This window comes from Microcebus murinus, chromosome 2, assembly GCF_040939455.1.
Source record: "Microcebus murinus isolate Inina chromosome 2, M.murinus_Inina_mat1.0, whole genome shotgun sequence".
Taxonomy (NCBI): Eukaryota; Metazoa; Chordata; class Mammalia; order Primates; family Cheirogaleidae; genus Microcebus; species Microcebus murinus.
This window is the reverse complement of record NC_134105.1, coordinates 104408488-104431791: the sequence shown is the minus strand read 5'-3', so window position 1 is coordinate 104431791 and position 23304 is coordinate 104408488. Positions and strand designations below refer to the sequence as shown.

General features: G+C 45.7%; 1 protein-coding gene and 1 non-coding gene across 3 annotated transcripts; both read right to left on the bottom strand.

Annotated features, from left to right (window-relative positions):
* Positions 1-46: 46 nt before the first annotated feature.
* On the bottom strand, positions 47-19085 carry SLC25A44 (solute carrier family 25 member 44). Of its 2 annotated transcripts, none has more exons than XM_076000233.1 (4): positions 18920-19085; positions 13394-14031; positions 5327-5376; positions 47-279 (listed from the first exon to the last, which is right to left on the bottom strand). In XM_076000233.1, the coding sequence occupies exons 2-4, from the start codon at positions 14016-14018 to the stop codon at positions 139-141; spliced, it is 816 nt and encodes a 271-aa protein (XP_075856348.1). In that variant the 5' UTR covers positions 14019-14031; positions 18920-19085; the 3' UTR covers positions 47-138. The 2 variants fall into 2 exon arrangements, with proteins under 2 accessions (XP_075856348.1, XP_012623411.2); XM_012767957.2 differs by having other exon boundaries at positions 198-2945; positions 5249-5376.
* Positions 19086-19794: 709 nt separating this feature from the next.
* LOC142869892 (small nucleolar RNA U13) lies at positions 19795-19898 on the bottom strand. Its single transcript, XR_012918439.1, has one exon. It is a non-coding gene; the product is annotated as a small nucleolar RNA U13 (small nucleolar RNA).
* Between the last annotated feature and the right edge of the window lie 3406 nt (positions 19899-23304).

Here is a 23304-nt window from a genome sequence, read left to right as displayed (position 1 = left end):
CGGATGTATCTCAGCAATCCAAAAAATACGCGAAAGCCAAGGCTCAGGGGCTCAATAAAAACTTTTAATTACACTACACAGACTTCGTACAGTGTAACAGTGAACGTTCACTGTTATATTCACAAAGAAGAGTCCATTTTATCGAATGTGAAGAGAGTCTGCATTTTCATTCCCCTGTCCCTTAATACTCGAATCAGTTTTCCTGTCTTGCCCAGTGTTCAGGAGTTTCTTGTGGTTTTGGTTACCGACCAATACATCAAACATTCTGGCTGCTTTGGCCTCCAGTTTGTTTTTTTTTTTGAGACAGAGTCTCGCTTTCTTGCCTAGGCTAGAGTGAGTGCCGTGGTGTCAGCCTAGCTCACAGCAACCTCAAACTCCTGGGCTCAAGCGATCCTGCTGCCTCAGCCTCCCGCGTAGCTGGGACTACAAGCACGAGCCACCATGCCCGGCTGATTTTTATATTATATATATTAGTTGGCCAATTAATTTCTTTCTATTTTTATGGTAGAGACGGGGTCTCGCTCAGGTTGGTTTTGAACTCCTGACCTTGAGCAATCCGCCTGCCTCGGCCTCCCAGAGTGCTAGGATTACAGGCGTGAACCACCGGGCCCGGCCTTGGCCTCCAGTTTTTGGAGAACACAAGTCCACTGTCCCATCCACACCAAGAAATGTTCTAATCAAACACAATCCCAATCCCTAAACTATCAGATGGGAAAGTAGGAGCCAAGAGTCTTTAATTATACACACATCATAATTTAAAACTATGTGTGTCCACTCTGTTCTGAGGGGTCAAAATAAAATAAAACTATGTATGAGAGAGAAACAGAAAGAAACAGGTGAAAGGCTGTGAAATACTGTATAAGGAGTTTTGGGGAGGGAGAAACACACAAAGACACTAGAGGCAAGCCACTACCTCTTGTCCATGATACTTTACTCCCTTTGCCACAGTGGGGAAGGATTGAAGTCTCTAGGGAAGGGCCCAGTGCTTCCATTATATTGGTGGTTCTTAGGGTAAAGAGGTAAGGGGCAGGAAGATTAAGATGATCTATAGGCCCAATCCTTTTGATATGACCATTTGTAGATAGAAATTGGAGGACTCTCTTGACAAAGTGCATGGAGGGACAAATAAAAATAAACATTAAGTGATAGGGGGAAACCCTCAAAAATAGAGACCAAGATGAGTAGTGGTGGTGGTGAAGGTAGAGAAATAGGGTTTTCAGAATCTGTTCTGGCCAGGTTGGAAGAATGTGCAGCAGCCATAAGAAATATCAAGGCTTCGGGTAGCTAGCACCTTTCAAATTGGCACCATGGCCTTTCCCACGGTATGGGACCAATAAGAAGGGAGGATCATCCAGGCCAAATGTCTCAGGAGGAAATGCAGGGTTTGACATGCCTTCTTCTCTTTCAATTTGCTGCACCTCTCTGCCTGCAACACAGGCTTGGGGGGTAGGGCAGGGTAGGAAGGATGAGGCAGGGAAGGAGTGCTCATCTCCTAGCTCCTGAGGAGAGCTTTAGCAGATAATCTTGGCAGTATCAGGCTGGTAAATGCAGTGGTCCTGGTATTGGGTGACTTATCGTCTTTCCAGTATCCCTCCACAAGGTACACATGACTGGGATGATGTGACATCCAGAGAGAAGAAAAACACGGTTCCACATCTTAGAGATTCTCATTGTGAGACACCACCTGTTGCCATGAGTCTGAGTGACTGGGGTATAGACTTGTATGTCATGGTCATCTGGGGCTGCGAACCTCCACTTCCCTCTCCTAGGCTTGGCTCAGCTGGCCTGGGGAGATATGCCCGGGAACACATGTCCTCCTATCGCCTTTCAAATCAAGTACTTTCTTAGCCTGACTTTTCAGGGTAGTGCTCCAAGTCCAGTGCACCCCAGACAGCCTGATCTGCTTAGAACTGTGCTCACCACTGTAGTTATCTGGGCCAGGGGAAGCCCACAGCTTATATTGTCTTAGGGCTGCTGGGACTGAAGGGACACTGAAGGGAGAAGGAACTGGGGTTGAGGAAAAAGCTACATTACATTTTTCCACCTGTCTGAGGAAGGGGTGGGCGCGGACAGTAGGATTGGTGCTTTAGCAGGACTAAGACACTAGCTTGGTTCACAGGTGTTTTAAAAAAATAAACACACAAAATAAAGTACCCACATTTCTCCCCAGTCTAACAACTCCTCCAAAGAGAAGACAAATGCTCTGGAGAACCAGAGGTTTTTGCTGCTCCTGCTCCCTGTGCAAAAATGCCTGGCACCTTAGCCCCAAGTGGCAGGGAAATGCAGAGTAGTCTGGTGGGCAGCTCAGTCCCAAAATAAAAATAAGCCTAAGAGATGAAGAGGGAAAGGGCTCATGGCAGCTGCTTGGAGACTGGGTGCAGAGCCCAAGAGGAAGAACCAGTGGTAGGAAGGAAGCTCTATGTACAGCTCTTTTCAGGGTCTCAAGGACACAGATGGCGGGGGTGAGCCAGAAGAAAGGTTAGCATGATGGGGTCCTTAAGGCAGGATTGAGAACAGGGACTGAGTGAGGGAGCCCAGCTCAGCTAGAGTTAAAAATAGTGGGGCCAAGGAATCCAGGCATGAATCCTCTTCAGCAAGAGCAGTTCAAAGTCTGTCCTTGTCCCAGATAGGCCACCTGACTCAGGGCAGGGCTCAGTATGCAGTGGGGGCACTTGGAGAGGGTGCTGTCCTCCCCACTCTGCCTCCAACCCAGAGTAGTGTGGAAAAGAGCAGGCTTCTCTCGCCACCACTGGTTACCAGTGTCTTGAGTCCACCAGCTCAGGTCGGAGGCTGAGTTTCTTGAGGCTCTCATAGCCCACCACGATGACAATGGTGGAAGGTGTGGCTGAGATGATTCTGGCTGAGAGGCCCTTCATGAGGCCCCAAGGCCCTTCTTCTGCCATCAGTTGTCTGAAGGTCAGGATGATGGAGTTCTTGCCCTCAACCTGGAAAAGTCAACACAGTGGAGGGCCATTGTTTGTAGTCAAAGGCCCTCTGCTTAATCTCCCTCTGCCTTAGGCTAAAGCAGGGAGAATTAGACTTGGGGAGTCCAAAGGGCTGGATTCTGTCTCTGAGAGACAGTACAGCAAGTGGTTTAGTATGAGCTCTGGCACCAGACTGCCTGGGTTTGAATTCTGCTGCCCAACTTACTAACAGCGTAGCCTTGGATAATTTACTTAATTATCTGTGCCTCACTTTACTCAAATCTAAAACAGAGATAATAGTACCTACACCATGAGGTTGTTGAGTAAGAAAGAAAATAATACCCACAAATGCTAACAGTGGTGGCAGATATTAAGTGTTCAATAAATGTTAGCTATTATTAATATCATTAGATAAACTATGTAGCTACGAGTCTTTGGACTAGGTGCCTCTCCCTGGTCTTAGGGAGGCTGGATTAAATCTCCTGTAAGGTCCTTTGCAGCTTTGCTAGTCCATGATTTTGATTCTGGTCATCTTAATCCCTTTGAAACCCCAGGTCTAGAACTGTCCCCTCCATTCCTGTCATCTCTCATGTACTCCATGAATGAATAGAGGCATCTTCCCTATTACACTGGAAAACCTAGCCAAGGCAGGAATCTCTTCCTTCTTCTTTCTCAACAGTCCCACTTCCTCCCCAGTCCCACCCCTAAACTACCCCTTTAGAGACCACCCCATTCAGCTGGAGCCAATGTGGGACAGATGCATTCCTTGTTCCTACCTCCCCCATATGGTATGACCTCCAAAAGGTACCCCAGCCATCGCTAAGAACATCTCCCCATTCCACCCTGTCTCCTTTCAGCACTGTCCTCCACACTCCCTTCTTCTCCAGTACTCTCTCCTCTCATCTACCACCTCTGCTCCCCTAACCCTCCCATTTATCCATAGCACGTCAAGGGCTTTTCCAGCTATGTCCCTGGTCCTCCAGCCTGGAGCTCCTCAAAGTAGAGATCTGTCCTGTCCCTTGGATCTCCTCCTAGAACACCCAGGACAAGGCTCAGAAGACAATGGGGACTGAGCCTGTGCACTTCATTATCTCCAAACCAACAAGACTCCAATGTATTTATTTTAAATTGGGGGGGCACACTTTCCTAGGGACAAAACTACCTATATTTATTATCCATCGCCTTCCAGATATCCTGGTACCAGGGAAGCTGATTTTATCCCCAACCTGTTAAGGGTATTTTCCTTCCCTTTTCACCACACCCCAAGGACCCTACTCTCCTGTATACCTTTGATTCTCCTCTTCTTTTAAGTTACCCAAATAGGACATTAAAATCTCCCATGCTTTCTTTTTTTTTTTGAGATAGAGTCTCATTTTGTTGCCCGGGCTAGAGTGCTGTGGCATCAGCCTAGCTCACAGAAACCTCAAACTCCTGGACTCAAGTGATCCTTCAGCCTCAGCCTCCTGAGTAGCTGGTACTACAGGCATGCGCCACCATGCCCGGCTAATTTTTTCTATACATTTTTAGCTTTCCAAGTAATTTCTATTTTTAGTAGAGACGGGGTCTGGCTCTTGCCCAGGCTGGTCTCGAACTCCTGAGCTCAAACGATCTGCTGGCCTCAGCCTCCCAGAGTGCTAGGATTACAGGTGTGAGCCACCGTGCCTGGCCTTTCCATGCTTTCTACCTAAAACTTTATACAGCAAAACCTATCAATGGCATTTTATATATCATCATTCAGATTCTATTTCCTTGGTCTAGGTGCTGGGTAATTGTCTTTGAACTGAATGAAGACAGGCACTATAATTTCTGGACAGCACCACCAAGGGCTTTGTCAGGGTGTTTGCTGAGTCCACACAGTACAATCTGTGAAACCTATTTAAGAATAGTCACTGTCATAATCTGTAGAGAGCTCATAGCTTAGTGGAAAAACCAGACAGACTTACAACATTAACTGAAATCACTATTTCTAATAACCACAAACCTACAAGGTAAAGGAAAGGGTGGTTGATAGACTTTGTTAATAGGCTATGGAATAGGATTCCTATAAAGGCTGGAAGAAACCAGTAAGTTTTCCTGGAGGCATGGGCATGTAATGGAGTAGGAGAGACATGCAGACTAGCAGACAAAGTGAGAGAAGCATTCTAGGTGCTTCCAAGTGCTCAGCTGGTATCTATAGATGGTAAGCTCAAGGAAGGGACTTGGATGGCCAGAAGAAGCCTGACTTTACTACAGGGCCATGACACCAAGAGGTCAGGGGAAGACTGGAGGGCCTGAAGATCACACTTCTAATGGCTTATCCAGGAGGCTGAGGATGCCAGTCTTACCTGCACACGGGTTCGGATGACATCCATGGGATTGGTGAGGATGGAGGCAGTGGCTGCAGCCAGAGGCCCTGAGATGGCTTGAAAGACAATGTGAGGGCACTCCTTAGGACACAGGTAGGAGAGCTGCTCTGGAATCCAGGGAAAGACAATGCCTCAAGACATGAGGTATCACCCACTGCCCCTTACTAGGCTTGCTGCTTCTGCCAGTTGGCCTTCCCTCCCATGACAAACCCTCCATCCTTTGCCACCATAGACCCGTAACTCCCATCTATTCTCTGCTTCCATCTGCATCAAAAAAAAATTATATTATAAATATCAGGCCTCTTTCAGAAGTCATCTTGGTGACATCACCCATTTAAACAAGACAAGATTCCTCTGGAAGAGGATTTCAAACCTCTTTGCTTGCTGACTCCTTTCACCTGCTAGATGGAAAATACTTCCTTAAAAAAAAAAAAAAAAGACAATACTTCCTGATATAAATACCTCTGTCTCTTATTCTGCTCCTCCCAACTCACAGGCTAGGAAAGCACACACTAAATATTTGCTTATATATGAACTGAATAACTCCAGTAGGATACATTAAAAACTGGTACACCCGGAAGTCTGAGGCTGCAGTGAGCTATTATGGCACCATTGCACTTCATGCACTCCTTCCTGGGCAACATAGTGAGACTCTGTTTCTTTTCACTGCAGCCTCAAATTCCTGGGCTCAAGCAATCCTCCTGCCTCAGCCTTCCTAGTAGCTGGGACTACAGGCATGTGCCACAAAGCCTGGCTAATTTTTCTATCTTTTTTTTTTTTTTTTTTTGAGACAGAGCCTCACTCTGTTGCCCGGGCTAGAGTGCTGTGGCGTCAGCCTAGCTCACAGCAACCTCAAACTCCTGGGCTCAAGTGATTCTCCTACCTCAGCCTCCTGAGTAGCTGGGACTACAGGCATGCGCCACCATGCCCAGCTAATTTTTTCTATATATTTTTAGTTGGCCCAGCCCAATTTTTCTATCTTTTGTAGAGACAGAGTATCGCTCTTGTTCAGGCTGGTCTTGAACTCCTGGCCCCAAGCAATTCTCCTATTGCAGCCTCTGAAACTGCTAGGATTACAGGTGTAAGCCAGCCACCACACCCAGCCCCTGTCTCTCAAAAACAACAACAAAACAACAGAAGGGAACTCAGTGCCTACAGTAGGTGAGGATACTTTGCACTGCATATTGCATACCTTTCCTATCTTTTGAATTTTGAACCATGTAAATGTTTTTGTTTTTTTTTGAGACAGAGTCTCGCTTTGTTGTCCAGGCTAGAGTGAGTGCCGTGGTGTCAGCCTAGCTCACAGCAACCTCAAACTCCTGGGCTCAAGCGATCCTCCTGCCTCAGCCTCCCTAGTAGCTGGGACTACAGGCATGCGCCACCATGCCCGGCTAATTTTTTATATATATATATCAGTTGGCCAATTAATTTCTATTTATAGTAGAGACGGGGTCTCACTCTTGCTCAGGCTGGTTTTGAACTCCTGACCTTGAGCAATCCGCCCGCCTCGGCCTCCCAGAGAGCTAGGATTACACGCGTGAGCCACCGAGCCTGGCCCATGTAAATGTTTTTAAAAACAAAAACAATATTAAAATAGATAAGTCATTCCACAGTGAGAACTTTTCTCCAGCCTATATCAAGAAAGAAGAATTCATTTTCCAAAATGCTAATCAAGGCTGGGTGTGGTAGCTCACGCTTGTAATCCTAGCACTCTGGGAGGCCGAGGCGGGCGGATTGCTCAAGGTCAGGAGTTCAAAACCAGCCTGAGCGAGACCCCGTCTCTACCATAAAAATAGAAAGAAATTAATTGGCCAACTAATATATATATAATATAAAAAATCAGCCGGGCATGGTGGCTCGTGCCTGTAGTCCCAGCTACTCGGGAGGCTGAGGCAGGAGGATTGCTTGAGCCCAGGAGTCTGAGGTTGCTGTGAGCGAGGCTGACGCCACGGCACTCACTCTAGCCTGGGCAAGAAAGCGAGACTCTGTCTCAAAAAAAAAAAAAAAAAAAAAAAAAAACCAGCCTGAGCAAGAGCGAGAACCTATCTCTACTAAAAAATAGAAATTAGTTGGTCAACTAGAAATATATAGAAGAAATTAGCCGGGCATGGTGGTGCATGCCTGTAGTCCCAGCTACTCGGGAGGCTGAGGCAGGAGGATCGCTTGAGCCCAGGAGTTTGAGGTTGCTGTGAGCTAGGCTGACACCAAGGCACTCACTCTAGCCTGGGCAACAGCATGAGACTGTCTCAAAAAAAAAAAAAAAAAAAATGCTAATCAAGATAGACTGGCACCCAGATTCACCCATTCCCAGTACCACTGGGAAATCTACCTGTAACTGAATTTTTGTTTTGCCTCCTCTGGTGGTGAAAGATTTCATTCATTTATTCAACAAAGATTTATTGAGTGACTACCATGAGCTGATCACCCTCGGACCTGATGATTTAACAGTGAATAAAAAAACCTCAAATTCCTGTCCTTAGGAAATTTATATTCTAGCGAGAAGACAGACAATTAACAAATAAAAAGCAAAATATATAGCTATGTCAGAAGGTATGTGATATAGAAAAAATAAAGCAGGAAAGGGAGGCAGGGAATGCCAACAGTAGAGGGTAAAGGGATTGCCATTTTAAACAAGGTGTTTATGGAAGCCCATTCCAAGAAGGTGAAGTCTGAGCAAAGGCCTGAAGGAGGCAGTACAAGCCACATGCATCTATGGAAAGAGCTTTTCAAGGAAGGGATAACTTTTCTTTTTTTATTGAGAAAGAGTCTCACTTTGTTGCCCAAGCTAGAGTGAGAGCCGTGGCATCAGCCTAGCTCACAGCAACCTCAAACTCCTGGGATCAAGAAATCCTGCTGCCTCAGCCTCCCTAGTAGCTGGGACTACAGGCATGCACCACCATGCCTGGCTAATTTTTTCTCTATATATTAGTTGGCCAATTAATTTCTTTCTATTTATAGTAGAGATGGGGTCTCACTCTTGCTCAGGCTGGTTTCAAACTCCTGACCTTGAGCGATCCTTCTGCCTTGGCCTCCCAGAGTGCTAGGATTACAGGCGTGAGACACTGAGCCTGGTCAGAAGGGATAACATTCTATGCAAAAGCCCTGAGGCAGGAGCACCTAGCAAATATTTGAGGGACAGCAAGGCCAGTAGGCTGGAGCAGAATGAGCAAGGGAAAGAACAGTAGATGAGATCCAAGTAATAAGCCACTTAGGGTTTTCTCTTCTGTAGTTCAGTTGCAATACCTTTAAGAATTTTTTTCTCATGTTCCTAGGTTTGGTAGTTTGTGGCCAGGGAGAAGTAGGGAGGTGAAAGTTGGCAGAGCAGAAGTAAAGGCTTCTAAGTCCCAGCTGGCATAGTTAAGCCCTTACCAGAACCACCTCTCCCCCAGTTTCTAATCACTTTCTCCCCAGAATCAGCACAAACAGAAACAAAGTGAACTGGGGCAATGCCTCATGGGTGTCTGGTTTCTCCCGAAGGCATTTTGCAATTATTAGAATGTAGTATCTGGACTGGCCTGTCTACACTGACACCCAGGCTTGTAAGCTGCAGTGGGATCCAGATTCCAGTTCTAATCATTCACACATGCCATTTTCTTGGGGCTTCAGGGAAGGATGAAAATACAAAGGCGAGAAGGTGGGAGAAAGAGCTTCATGTCTTTCCTCCCTTCCCCCCCGCCCCCCGTTATTCATTCAATAAACATTTTAAGAACCGCTTATCTATAAGGCAGAAGATAAACCCAGACTTGTTGTAAGTTTCTCCTGGCTAAATGACTTTGGACAAAGTGCCAAGGCGGGAGGATAGCTTGAGGTCAGGAATTCAAGACCAGGCTGGGAAACATAGTGAGACCATGTTCTCTGAAAAAAAAATTTTAAATTAGCCAGTGTGGTGGCACATGCCTATTGTCCTAGCTACTTGGGATGGGAGGCTGAGGCTGAGACAGGAGGATTGCTTGAGCCCAGGAGTTTGAGGCTGAAGTGAGCTATGATTTACACTGCTGCACTCCAGCCTGGGTGACAGAGCAACACCCTTCTCAAAAAAAAAAAAAATGACAACAACAACAAACACAAAGAAATGGACAGGGAAATCCTTTAATGAAACTTTGAAACTTGCATTCTAATTAAGAAACTGGGGCCGGGCTTGGTGGCTCACGCCTGTAATCCTAGCACTCTGGGAGGCAGAGGCGGGCGGATAGCCTGAGGTCAGGAGTTCAAAACCAGCCTGAGCAAGAGCGACACCCCATCTCTACTATAAATGGAAAGAAATTAATTGGCCAACTAATATAGATAGAAAAACTTAGCCGGGCATGGTGGCGCATGCCTGTAGTCCCAGCTACGGAGGCTGAGGCAGTAAGATTGCTTTAGCCCAGGAGTTTGAGGTTGCTGTGAGCTAGGCTGACGCCACGGCACTCACTCTAGCCTGGGCAACAGAGTGAGACTCTGTCTAAATAAATAAATAAATAAGCAAGCAAGCAAGCAAGGCATGGTGGTGCATGCAGTCCTAGCTACTTGGGAGGCTGAGGTGAGAGGATCACTTGAGCCCAGGAGTCCAAAGTTATACCGAGCTATGATCACGCCACTGTATTCGGTCTGGGTGACAGAGACCCTGTCTCTTAAACAAACAAAAAAAGTTAAGTCATGATTTCACCAAGAGTAAGCTAATCAGGAAGGCATGTAGGCAGAGGGAGGGCATAAACAAAGCACAGAGGTAGGAAAGCAGATACATGGTTGAGGAATTGTGCATCCTCTGTTCAGACTGCAGCACAGATGGCCTGAACATAGGGAAACAATAGGAGATTTCACTGTAAAGGGAGGCAGAATCCAGGCTGAAGAGTTTGGATTTTATTCAGTAAGTAGTGAGAGTCTCTGAACATCACAAATAGGGTTTAAAAGGTTAATCCATTAGGATGTATGCAATGGATAGGAAAGAAGAGAACTTAGAACAGCTAGAAGGCTGATGTAGCAGGCTAGGAAGATGGTAACAGAAGTATGGTTTCCAGAGAAGGTAGCAGGAACCAAGAGAAAGTTGGGAGAGGCATTTTAGAGTCCCCAGGACTAGATGTGGGAACAAAGGAAGAGGGAGTGGTCAAGTACAATCCCCAAGGCTTCGGTTTCAGTGATTTGGAGAATAATAAGGCCATGGAAAACGAAAGTAAATCAGAAAGGAGAGCCAGCTTGGGACAAAGAATAGTTAATTGAATAAAATTTCAGACATAAGCAAATGCATCCAGGTAGAGAGGTCCAACAGTCAGAATGTCCATCTAGGCCGGGCGTGGTGGCTGACATCTGTAATCCTAGCACTCTGGGAGGCTGAGGCAGGCGGATTGTTTGAGCTCAGGAGTTCGAGATCAGCCAGAACAAGAGCAAGACCTCGTCTCTACTAAAAGTAGAAAGAAATTAGCTAGACAACTAAAAATAGACAGAAAAAATTAGCCAGGCATGGTGGCGCATGCCTGTGGTCCCAGCTACTTGGGAGGCTGAGGCAGAAGGATCGCTTTGAGCCTAGGAGTTTGAGGTTGCTGTGAGCTAGGCTGACGCCACGGCACTCTAGCCGCAGCACTCCAGCACAGGCAACAGAGTGAGACTTTGTCTAGAAAAAAAAAAAAAGTATGTCCATCTAGAGCTTTGGAAAGATTAGTCTGGAGATGGAAATAGAGATGTTGGACATGTCTGAAAAGTGCAGCTGTAATTAATTATAAATAAGAGCAAATGAGGAGAAAAGGCTAAAGACAGACTCTAGAGAAAATGCTCACATTTCCCGGGAAGATTTTTTTCCTTAAGTAATTAATTCTTGCCAGGCATGGTGGCTCACACCTGTAATCCTAACACTTTAGGAGGCCAGGCTGGGAAGATTGCTTGAGGCCAGGAGCCAGAAGTTGGAGACCAGGTAGAGCAAGAGTGAGAACCTGTCTCTACAAAATGCAGAAAAATTAGTCGCACATAGTGGCGTGCACGTATAGTCCCAACTACTTGGGAAGCTGAGGCAGAAGGATTGCTTGAGCCTCGGAGTTTGAGGTTGCAGTGAACTATAATGATGCCACTGCATTCTAGTCTGGGGGACAGAGTGAGACCCTGTCACCAAAAAAAAAAAAATTAATTTCCCACTGGGGGCGGGGCACAGTGGCTCACGCCTTTAATCCTAGTACTCTGGGAGGCCAAGGCGGATGGATTGTGAGGTCAGGAGTTAGAAACCAGCCTGAGCAAGAGCAAGACGCCATCTCTACTATAAATAAAAAGAAATTAATTGGCAAACAAATATATATATATATAAAATTAGCCGGGCATGGTGGCACATGCCTATAGTCCCAGCTACTCGGGAGGCTGAGACAAGAGGATTGCTTGAGCCCAGGAGTTTGAGGTTGCTGTGAGCTAGGCGGAGGCCACGGCACTCACTCTCTAGCCTGGGCAACAAAGTGAGACTCTGTCTCAAAAAAAAAAGTAATGTAATTTCCCACTGGGGAATCAAACCCCAGTCTCCCACTTGACGTCAGAAGCTTCCAGGAATCTGACTTTTAGCAAATACTCTAGATCAAAGATTATGCTAATCAGAAGAAACAGACCTGGCAAAAAGCAAGTTTAATCAGAAAAACAGAAGGAACACCAGAAAAGCACAGTGCCACAGAAACAAAATGATTACAGGTTAGAAAGTCATTACAAAATTTGAACAGAAAGGTTCCAGATGGGTACCCTCAGATGTGTTACATATAAGAAAAAAGAAAGAAAGAAAAATTCCAGATGAGATGGGACATAATGCTAATTCCAAGGGTTAGGAGGCAACAGTAAGGATTAGGGAGGTTGCAGGCCGTTGTTTGCCCTAACAGGAGCTCAGTAGTTACTCAAAGCAGTGGATGGACATCCCAGAGTAGCAGGAACACTCAAGTCCTGCTCTTCACAATATTGTACTCTGCCCTTTCAGAAGGCAATCCAGCACTACGTCTGTGGAAGCCCTCAAAAGTGTTCTCTTTTGACCCGGTAATCCCATTCTGGGAAATTAACTTAAAGTCTTATGAACAAAGATACATTATTATAGAAGCAGAGAGGTTTAAAGTTATGTTACACCTTGAATTTAACAATGCTGAGGGAAAATATCCAACTCAAAAGCTCACTATTATCTGTCAATTGTTTTTGTTTTTTTTTTTTGAGACAGAGTCTCACTGTTGCCGGGGCTAGAGTGCTGTGGCATCAGCCTCGCTTAAAGCAACCTCAAACTCCTGGGCTCAAGCGATCCTCCTGCCTCAGCCTCCCAAGTAGCTGGGACTACAGGCATGCGCCACCATGCCCGGCTAATTTTTTGTGTATATTTTTAGTTGTCCAGCTAATTTATTTGTTTTTAGTAGAGACAGGGTCTCGTTCTTGCTCAGGCTGGTAATCGATCTACCTGCCTCGGTCTCCCAGAGTGCTAGGATTACAGGCGTGAGCCACCACGCCCGACCTATTATCTGTCAATTTTATCTTCAAATTCCAAACATCTCATGGCAGCTTTTGTCCTCCCCCACCTTCCAAAGATTTGCCAACATTCTGCTAATCTAAATTGATTCCAATGTACCTAGAGCATACATTATACACTCTTTTGTAGTCACCTATTACACTTGCCTGCTTTCCCTCACTGTTATAAGATCTTTGAAGGCAAGAACCATGTCTTATTCATCTTTGAATCATCTTGAATTCAAATTTTTTTTTTTTTTTTTGAGACAGAGTCTCGCTTGTTGCCCAGGCTAGAGTGAGTGCCGTGGCGTCAGAGCTCACAGCAACCTCAAACTCCTGGGCTCAAGCAATCCTTCTGTCTCAGCCTCCCGAGTAGCTGGGACTACAGGCATGTGCCACCATGCCCGGCTAATTTTATATATATATATATTAGTTGGCCAATTAATTTCTTTTTATTTATCGTAGAGACGGGGTCTCGCTCTTGCTCAGGCTGGTTTCGAACTCCTGACCTTGAGTAATCCGCCCGCCTCGGCCTCCCAGAGTGCTAGGATTACAGGCGTGAGCCACCGCGCCGGCCCCAAATTCAAATATTTGCTGAATGAATGACCCATTCCCCCTGCTAAATCTTACCTCCACTCCAACATGTACACAGCAACAGTATCTCAGCTTCATTGGTAACCCCACTCTCCTGGCCCTGCTTACCTGCGTAGAAGTGATAGAAGGGCCACCAGACAGCACTGTTTGGGATATAGGTAAGCAGTGAAGCCACGTAGCCTCGGTAGAAGCCGCGAAGTCCATCGGCCCGCAGGATCTGTCTGATGATGTCCTTCGTTTGGCCAAAAGCAACAACCCCTTGTCCCTCTAGGTTCCCCCGCACATGGAAGCGGCCCACTTTTTCACCTTTGCGCTGCATCATCAGGTGCTGAGAGACTACATCAATGGGCACCGTGATGCTCTGGGCTACAAGGGAAGCCGAGCCACCAGCCACCAGGGATTTGACTGTGTTGCTCTGGCTGTAGTCAGCTACAAACTTCCGGGTGAGTTCATAAGTGGTGACATAGCACTGGCCAGAGATGAGGGTGAAGGTGTTGACTAGGAACCCCCGGTAGAGGCCAGTCACACCATCTGCTCGCAGGATCTTGATGAAGGCATCAAAGGTCCCATGGTAGAGGCTCCTGCCCTTCTGAACCTGCAGCCGGGTGCGGATGAGAGTGAATGGGTAGACGCTGACACGGATCATCATTGTCATTGCCACACCAAACACATAGAACTTCTTCTTGTCCAGGTGTTCCCACTCTATGATCTGGATGTTGCGTTTGTCCTCCATTGTGACTGAAGACCTGGGATGTGAGCAGGTTGGAGAGATGTGAAGAAGGAGGTAAGAAATTTGCACTTTCCCCTCCTTGCTAGGTTCTGAAGCCACATTCTCAGGTTTCATCTCCTGGACACTCACCTCTCCAAAGCCTAGACTTCACCCAGCCTGGCTCTGCCGATCCCCACCTGAGTCGTCCTTCACAGATTAGGATCACAGCCTCCTCTGTCCATGCCCAGTCCTTCCCAACTCAAGTTCTCTCCTCCATAATCGTTCCTCACCACAGTGATTCCCCTGGCCCACCTCAGCTCTGTGCCCCAAGCTTATAGGATCTTCTAGCTTGACTCTGTCTCTGCCTGGGCCTGGGCCCTATTGTCACAACCCCAAGGGACCATTCTCATTGTCTGGCTCACACAGGCAGAGCTCAGGATACTGTGGACAAATCAACTACCTGGCAGGACGCAGGGCCTTTAAGTGTGTTAATGGGATGTTACTAAGTGACATTTAGAAGGCTCCCAGAGGCTGAAAAGGAGTGCTCCATTTTTTGATGCTCCTGGACCCACTGAAGAGGCACCACCTTGGCCCTTCCTCTTTAGCAGGGTGTTTCTTATCACCATTTACCAGTTGACTCGTTTCATTTTTGGTTTCCCATGCTAGCCCCTCTGAGCTCCCCTGATCCACACTCTCTACACTTCTACAGCATTTTCTCCAGTCTGCAGTAGAAAAAAGCGTGGGAAAGAGGGCAAGTGGGGCTTTCACACCACAGGGCACCCCTCACCACCTCTCCTCCCTCCAATGAAAGGAGTTAAAAAGTCAGGAACAGGCCAAAGGTCAGAGTCCTCTTTGGTTATTAGATAACTCACTCAGAGAAAGACAGAAAAGAACTACCTGAGAGCTAACTAGTTTTCCTGAAGCCTGGAGAACTACAAGGTAGAGAACACATTTGACACTATGCTTTCAACTCTAAGAATATAAACCACAACCTCACCCCTAGACAACAAAGGGAGAGAGGAGTGACAGAACAGATAGACTCGGGCTTTGAGAAACTCAGTCTGTTCAAGGAGACACAGTATCATACTGGGAATGGGTATAAGATACAATGGGTATAAGAGGGAAAAAACCAGGACAAGTTAATGTACATGTGGCCCTCATGTTAAGTGTATCCAATGCCTAGGATCTCAAAAAAAAAAACTAATAAGCTCACTAATGTAAAAATTGTATAAGGAAATGTCAAACCAGAGGACATCATGTATTAGACATATACTTAGTGGTAACATAATGTGCTCCAGTGTAGCCCACCCCTGTTCTTTACAATAATGGAAAGTTTTGGCCAGAAAGGGAGAGTAGGAAGATAAATTCCAGGAAGAAGCAGGGGCTCCCCAGATTTTAAGAAAAACCCCTTAAGGCAGAGAAAGGAGGTAGCCACATCACAGTGATGACTCCAGAGGGCTAAAACATTCTATGCCAGTGGCTCCAGTGGCAAACCTCATGCCAAGTGCCTAATCAGAGTTCATCCTCAACCAGCTTCCCCAACCAAAGGTCTGTCCCAACTCAGGCTTCAGATAGCTTTTGTCCCATGGGAGTCAGTGAGAAAGCAAGGTTGGCTTTTTGGGACTCCCTGAGCTGGACTGTATCATTTTCATTAGAGTATAGACTACCCACAGTGCACAAATTGAGTACTTGAGAGCTGAAGGAAAACCTTAGCTTCAAGGCGAGGAATGGATAGCCTGGACAACATATAAGACCCCATCTCTACAAAATTAAAAAAAAAATTAGCCAGGCATGGTGGCACACACCTGTAGTCCTAGCTACTCAGTGGCTGAGCCAGGAGGATTGCTTGAGCCCAGGAGTTCAAGGTTACAGTGAGCTATGATTATGCCACTGCACTCTAGCCTGGGTGACAAAGCAAAACTCTGTCTCTTAAAAAGACAAAAAAAGGGAGGGGGCTGAGAAATGGGTAAGGTGCTCCTAACCAGGTCAGACTATCTGCAGACAAAGAAGTTTGAATGAAAGAGAAATACATATAGACAGTGAAAGGGAGAGAGAAGACATGGTTAACTGGGTTGGCCAGAATGGAAAATCTGGGCTGTGGAAAATGAGCTAGAGGTGGGGTTCTGCAGTCAGGAGAACTCCTGGAACACTGATGTGCCACTTGCTGTAGGCAAAGGTGGCCTTCATCCCCAGCCTCAGCCTGGGACACCCACTAAGTCCAGTGGGGCAATCTTTTCCTCTGAACCCTTCAACCAAAAGTGGTCACTGACTCTCCTGCCCCAGGGTGAATGTCATCCAGGGTCCCAAGATGTTTCCAACATCACTGAGATGAGAAGATACAGATAAACACTAGGATTTACTGAGTAGCTAATACCTCATGTAATCCTTACAACTTACCTCTGTACAGTAAGAGACTTATGATAAATGAGGAAATAGACTGTTAGCTAGGTTAAAAGTAACAGGCTCAAGGTCATGGAGCTGGTAAAAGGTAGAGACAGGATGAGCTAAGATTTCTCCTCTACTCTACCTGCCTCTCACCCCATGCGGTTGAGGACTTCTAACACAAATCACTGTTTAAAGCCAAGTCATTCCCAACCCTGGAGGCAAAATTAATGCTCTCTTGGCTGCAGGTCACCCAAGGGTTAAGCATACGCTCTTGGCCATGCAGATGCCCAGGGCCTTCGCTCAGTTTTGTTCCAGAGAAACCAAGAGCTGCCTCTGCTTTCCCAGTGTGTTGTTTGTGGAGGGACTGAGCTTAGTGGCTGAGCAGTCACATTTCAACACAGGACACACAAGCAGGGCTCAAGCAAGAGAGCCTCCTGGTGGGCACATGCAAACTGCATGTTCTGTAGGACAGAGGGTCACAGAGAAACTGAAAGAGAGCAACAAAGGGTTCTGTTCCAGGACCTGGCTTCATGGCACTATCTCAACTTGTCAAGCTGAATCACCAAGTACTAGCATCTCCTAATGAGAAATGCTAAGGCAGGACCCACTGCCCCATTTCCCCCTTGCCTCCCTCTCGCACACTTGCCAGTCTATTTTAAATTCCCAGAAGAAAATGGGGACTGTCTGAGGTAGTTAACTCCTATATTGTTGTGGTGACAGGAGAAGCCACTAAGGGTCATGCCTCAAAGAGGTAAGCCACTACAGTAGAAGAGAGGGCACAGCCCCCACTCCTTTTACCCCCTTGGTCTTCTTTACCCCCTCAAAAGGGGCAGACTGCTCCTATAAGGTGGGAGCCCAACCTGCTCTTTGTTACATAATTTCCAAACTTCCTGCTGAAATATCAAAACCAGTTCCTCTTGCTTTACCCCCTGAAAAGTCCTCCTTGCATTTATCTGTAAACAAAGTTCCTTCAGCCTTCCTCCCAACTCAGTCAGCCCAATTCTTTATGGCTCTTTCCCAGACCTTTATTTGTGTGCATGGCTCCAATTCTGGATTTTCTCCCACCTATTAACACTGCTCAGGCACAGATGTTGAAGTGCTTCCTGAAGGGACCCAACAGGTGGCTGAGGATTAGTAAACACTTTGTCCTGAAGTCATCAAGTGAAATGTTAGAGATGGAGCTCCCACTAGTGACACTGCCAATGAAAAAGGACAAATAAACTGGCCTAAGTATGTACACCTCCTCTCCACTTCCATGTTTCTTGTACCAGAAAGTTCACTCCAAACTATTCACTCAGAAGGCAGTGTCACTTGGAAGGCAAAGTTATACAATGGAAAGAACATCAGTAGTCAGGAGATCTATATTTGAGTTCCACTTCCATTACTTACTAGCATATGATAGGACCTAGTCACTTCACCACAATTCAGTGTCCTCATCTGTGAAATGAGCTAATAAACAGAGCTTGCCAACGGTATATAACAGTTGTGGTACAACTCATATGAGCTAATAATTATGAAAGTATTTTGTTAACAGTAAAGCATTTCTATCATTGCAGAAAGTTCTACTGGACAGTGATGCTCTAAGTTCTTGCCACTCAAGTGTCCACAGACCAACATGGGCTCCACCTAGAAGCTTGTTAGAAATACAGAATTTCAGGTTGTACTCCAGACCTGCTGAGTAAGAACCAACATTTGAACAAGATCTCTGAGTGATTTATATTCATATCAAAGTTTGGGAAGCATTGCTTTAAATATTAAGGATTTTCAGTATTACAAGAATTGTAACAACTGCTCTAGAACTCCAGGACCATTCTGACTAGGTTAGGAGCCCTCTGACTCCATCCTGACTTGTCACTGGAACTGAGTGCAACGATGACCACTTCTTCCATTCTGATCTTTTCAGCCAATCATTCCCACCAAATCAAAACATCTTCTGCAACTCCTGAAAAGACACTCATGGGTTTCCACTTCTCAGCTGGAAACAAGGAGAGTAGAGACCAGCATCTTCTATTCCTTCCGTTCTCTATTGCATCTGGATCAAGGCTCTGCATCCTGGGAGCTATCTACCACATGAATGTGAATATATTTACATGTCTGCCCACCTATCCTACTGAACATTCATTTCCCTATGTGAGGTTCCTGGCCATGCCTCCAACTCCACCTTTGAGACAATCTCCTCCTTCCCTCAGAAACGGTGAGATTCCCACCCACCCTCCCTCCCTTTGCTCTCCCATAGGTTCCCACGTGATCCCTCATCACAGACACCACATGACAATCTTCTCCACACATTCCACGTGACACTCCCTTTATGCAGCTTCTGTCCTGGCCCCCGCACAGCTGACTCTGGGTCCTAGAACATGCCCCTCGCCATGCTTCTTTTGCTGTCAGCGAATCTCGTGCTCCTCTGCCAGGAAGATGCCTCGTCGGAGTTGTCCTTCATTTCCCAAACTGCATGCACCGCAGCTATCCTTTGCCTCCTTGACAAGTCCAGGTCTTCTGAGACCTTAGTCCTCAGCCGCCCCGAGCCAGTGGTTTCTTACCTTCTCAGACTCCGGCAGTTCCACCGCGTCTGAGGTGAACTCCAAGCCCAGGCCTCTAAGCCGCAGGCCCCACTCTCTCCTCCCTCCCCAGCGATTGCCGGCCTCCGCTCGCATCTTCCTCCATCTCGAATCGCCTCCCGGTGCTGCCGGAACCGGATATTGGGACGCTGTCATTAGCACCTCCTGCAGGGGGCGGGGATGGGCAGTGAACTATTCTGCCAATGGCATTTGAGCCTTTGAGCCTCACTCAAGAGCAAGGGTGGGCGGTCCTGGTGGTCATCTTGGATTTGGGCATTAGCCACGCCTTCTTTAGCTTCGCCATGCCCTCAGCCTTAGAGCATGCGCGTGGCCGGCTTGGCCGCCTTCTATTATTCGAGGAAATTGAGTCACCCGGCGCTTCTCGAAGATCCAGTTGTAAATGGGTCACCTTGTGTTTTGTGATCTATTGGAATCTTTCTGTTCCTATCTAATCGGTGATTTTTATGTAACTTTTCTCATTATTTATAGAGCCAAAATAGTAGGGGCCAAAGTGCAGCAGGAAGGACTGAAGTTAGGTAACCAATTTTGAGATGTGAGAACTCAAAAAATTGCAGGAATGGGGAATATCCTGGTGGTGGAGAAAAAATTACGTTAAGGCTCTGAAACTTCCAGCCCTGAAACTATTTGCCCATAAATACACATACATACTTAAGAGGAGGAGCTCTTTAAATGACCTGGGAGTACCCATGTCAAATTCTGACTAAAAAAAAAAAATAAATAAATGACCTGGGAGGCCTTAAGTGGAGAATCAATTAATTTCAAAATTGGCATCTCTACAACTCAACAACAAAAAGACAAACAACCTTATTTAATTAATTAATTAATTAATTTTTTCATGTCAGACGGGTAGTGTGCCGACGTCATAACAAGGTGTGATGGAGGCATATCACACGCATGCGCATGAAAACCCAATCGTCACGCTTAGGAACTACAAAAGGATCAAACAACCCTATTTCAAAATGAGCAAAGGTAGGCTTCTATAACTTGGACCAGGAAAAAAATTTTTTAAAATTTTTAAATTAAAACAAATGGGCCAGGCGCGGTGGCTCATGCCTGTAATCCTAGCTCTCTGGGAGGCCGAAGAGGGCGGATCCTTTAAGCTCAGGAGTTCCAAACCAACCTGGGCAAGAGCGAGACCTCGTCTCTACTATAAACAGAAAGAAATTAATTGGCCAACTAACATATATATAGAAAAAATTAGCCGGGCATGGTGGCGCATGCCTGTAGTCCCAGCTACTCGGGAGGCTGAGGCATAATTGCTTGAGCCCAGGAGTTTGAGGTTGCTGTGAGCTAGGCTGACGCCACAGCACTCACTCTAGCCTGGACAACAAAGCGAGACTCTGTCTCAAAAAAAAAAAAAAAAAAAAAAAGATCAAAAGACTTGAATAGACATTTCTGTAAAGGATACAAACATGTGGCCAATAAACACATAAAAATATACACAACATCATCAGTCTTTAGGGAAATGCAAATCAAAACCAAGTCGATGTGATACCACTTCACACCCACTAGGATGGCTAAAATTAAAACAAACAAAAAACAGAAAAATAACAAGCATTGGTAAGGATGTGGAGAAATTCAAGCCTTTAAACATTGCTGGTAGGAATGTAAAATAGTGCAGCTGCAGTGGAAAACAGTTTGGCAGTGCTTCAGTCAACTAAGCATAAAATTAGCATATGACCCAGAAGTTTCACTCCTGAGAATATATCCAAAAGAATTGAAAACAAACAAACAAAACCTTGGGCCAGGCATGGTGGCTGACACCTGTAATCCTAGCACTCTGGGAGGCCAAGGTGGGAGGATCACTTGAGCTCAGGAGTTTGAAACCAGCCTGAGCAAGAGTGAGACCCCTGTCTCTACTAAAAATAGTAAAACATTAGCCAGGCGTGGTGGCACTCGCCTGCAGTCTCAGCTACCTAGGAGGCTGAGGCAGGAGGATCATTTGAGCCCAGGAGTTTGAGGTTGCTGCCAGCTAGGCTGACGCCCATAGCACACTAGCCTGGGCAACAGGGTGGGACTCTTGTCTCGAAAAAAACACAAAAAACAAACAAAACTTTGTATGCAAATGTTTGTAGCAGCACTATTCACAATAGCCAAAAATAGAAACAACTGAAATGTCCATCAACTCATGAATGGATAAACAAAATGTATATCCACACAATGGAAGATTATTCATCGATAAAAAGGAATGAAGTATTGATACATGCTACAACATAGATGACCGTTGAAACCGTTATGCTAAGTGAAATAAGCCAGATATAAAGGCCACATATATGTAAAAAAATAAAATAAAATAAAATAAAGGCCACATATTATGCAATCCTATATATATGAAATATCCAGAATAGACAAATCTATAGAGACAGAAAGCAGATTAGTAGATAAGAGGTTGCTGGGGAGGGACAATGACTGATTGATAGGTACCGGGTTTCTTCTTGGGCTGATGAAAATGTTCTGGAGCTAAATAGTGATGATTGTTTTATAATATTGTGAATATAGTAAATGTCACTAATAGTAGTACATTTTATGTCATGTGTATTTTATTTTGTTTTATTTTTTTTAGAGACAGGGTCTCACTCTATGGCCCAGGCTAGGTTGCAGTGGTGCAATCATAGCCACAGCAACCTCAAATTCCTGGGCTCAAGTGATCCTCAGGACTCAGCCTCCCAAAGCACTAGGATTATAGGTGTGAGCCACTGCATCCAGCTGTAACATGTATTTTACTATAGTTTAAAAAAATCAGTTATTTCTAGGATGGATTTCTCCTTTTGAACTCCAGACTGGTTGCCAACTTCCTCAAAATATCTAATGGATATTTCAATCTTAGTATCCTGGTTAGTTTTCCATCAGATTGCCTAGGCCACAGTTAATTCAATCAAACACTAATCTAGATGTTGCTCTGAAGGTATTTTGTAGGTGGGGTTTACATTTATCTACAGCAGTTGACTGTAAGTAAAGGAGACTCAATAATGTGGGTGGCCCTCATCTAACCATTTGAAAGGCCTTAAGAGCAAAAGTGGGCATGGTGTTGTGGCTCACACATGTTATCTTAGTATTCTGGGAGGCCAAGGCAGGAGGATTGCTTGAGCTCAGGAGTTTGAAAGCAGCCTGAGCAAGAGTGAGACCTCATCTTTACTAAAAATAATTGTTTAAAAAATAATTAGGAAAAAAGAGCAAAACTGAGATTTCCCGGGCCAGCATGGTGGCTCACGCCTGTAATCCTAGCACTCTGGGAGGCCAAGGCGGGTGGATCATTTAAGCTCAGGAGTTCAAGACCAGCCTGAGCAAGAATGAGACCCCGTCTCTACTAAAAATAGAAAGGAAATTAGCTGGACAACTAAAAATATATATATAGAAAAACTTAGCTGGGCTTGGTCCTGCATGCCTATAGTCCCAGCTACTCAGGGGGCTGAGGCAGAAGGATTGCTTGAGCCCAGGAGTTTGAGGTTGCTGTGAGCTAGGCTGATCCCATGACACTCTAGCCCCAGCAACAGAGTGAGACTCTGTCTCAAAAAAAAAAAACATAAAAAACCTGGGATTTCCCTGAGGAAAAAGTTCTGCCTCACGACTGAAATATCCGCTCCTGCCCCCCAAAGTTCCCAGCTGCAGGCCTGCCCTACAGATTTGAGACTTGCCAGCCACTTCAATCACATAACCAATCTCCTACTGGTTCCATTTCTTTGGAGAATCTGAGCTGACACTTAGCATGAACAGAATTCCTGTTCTACAACAAAATCTGACTTCCCTGCTGTTTTCCTCAATAGTCAATCCTTGACGGTTCCCTTTTTCTCACACCACATGCAATGTATCATCAAATACTATTGGCTTTATCTTAAAAATATGTCCAGAGCTCAATCAATTAATTCTCACCTCTTCATACTAGCACCTTGGTCCCAGCCACCATCACCTCTCACCTTGATTTTTTCGGAGCCTTCCTGGCTGGTCTCTCTGCTTCCACTGGAGTTTCTGTGACCATCAGTTCTCAATAAAGCAACCAGAGTGATCCTTTTAAACTGTAAATCAGATTATATCACTTTTCTGTTCAAAATCTTCCAATGGCTCTCTATTTTATTCAAAATAAAAGCCAAAATCTTTACAATGGGCTACAGTGTTCTAAGATCTGCCCACAGGCACACCCAGTAGTATCTCTCTCATTCTATCTACTACTCTCCCTGCTGCCTCAGGGGCTTTGCATTGGCTGCTGTTTATGTCTGGAAGCTCTCACCACCCCGCTTCCACATGGTCCATGCTCTCATTCACTTCATTGTCATCCTTCAAACTTCACCTACCCAGAATCCTTTATTTAAATCGTAGATACCCTTGGGCCAGGCTCATTCACGCCTGTA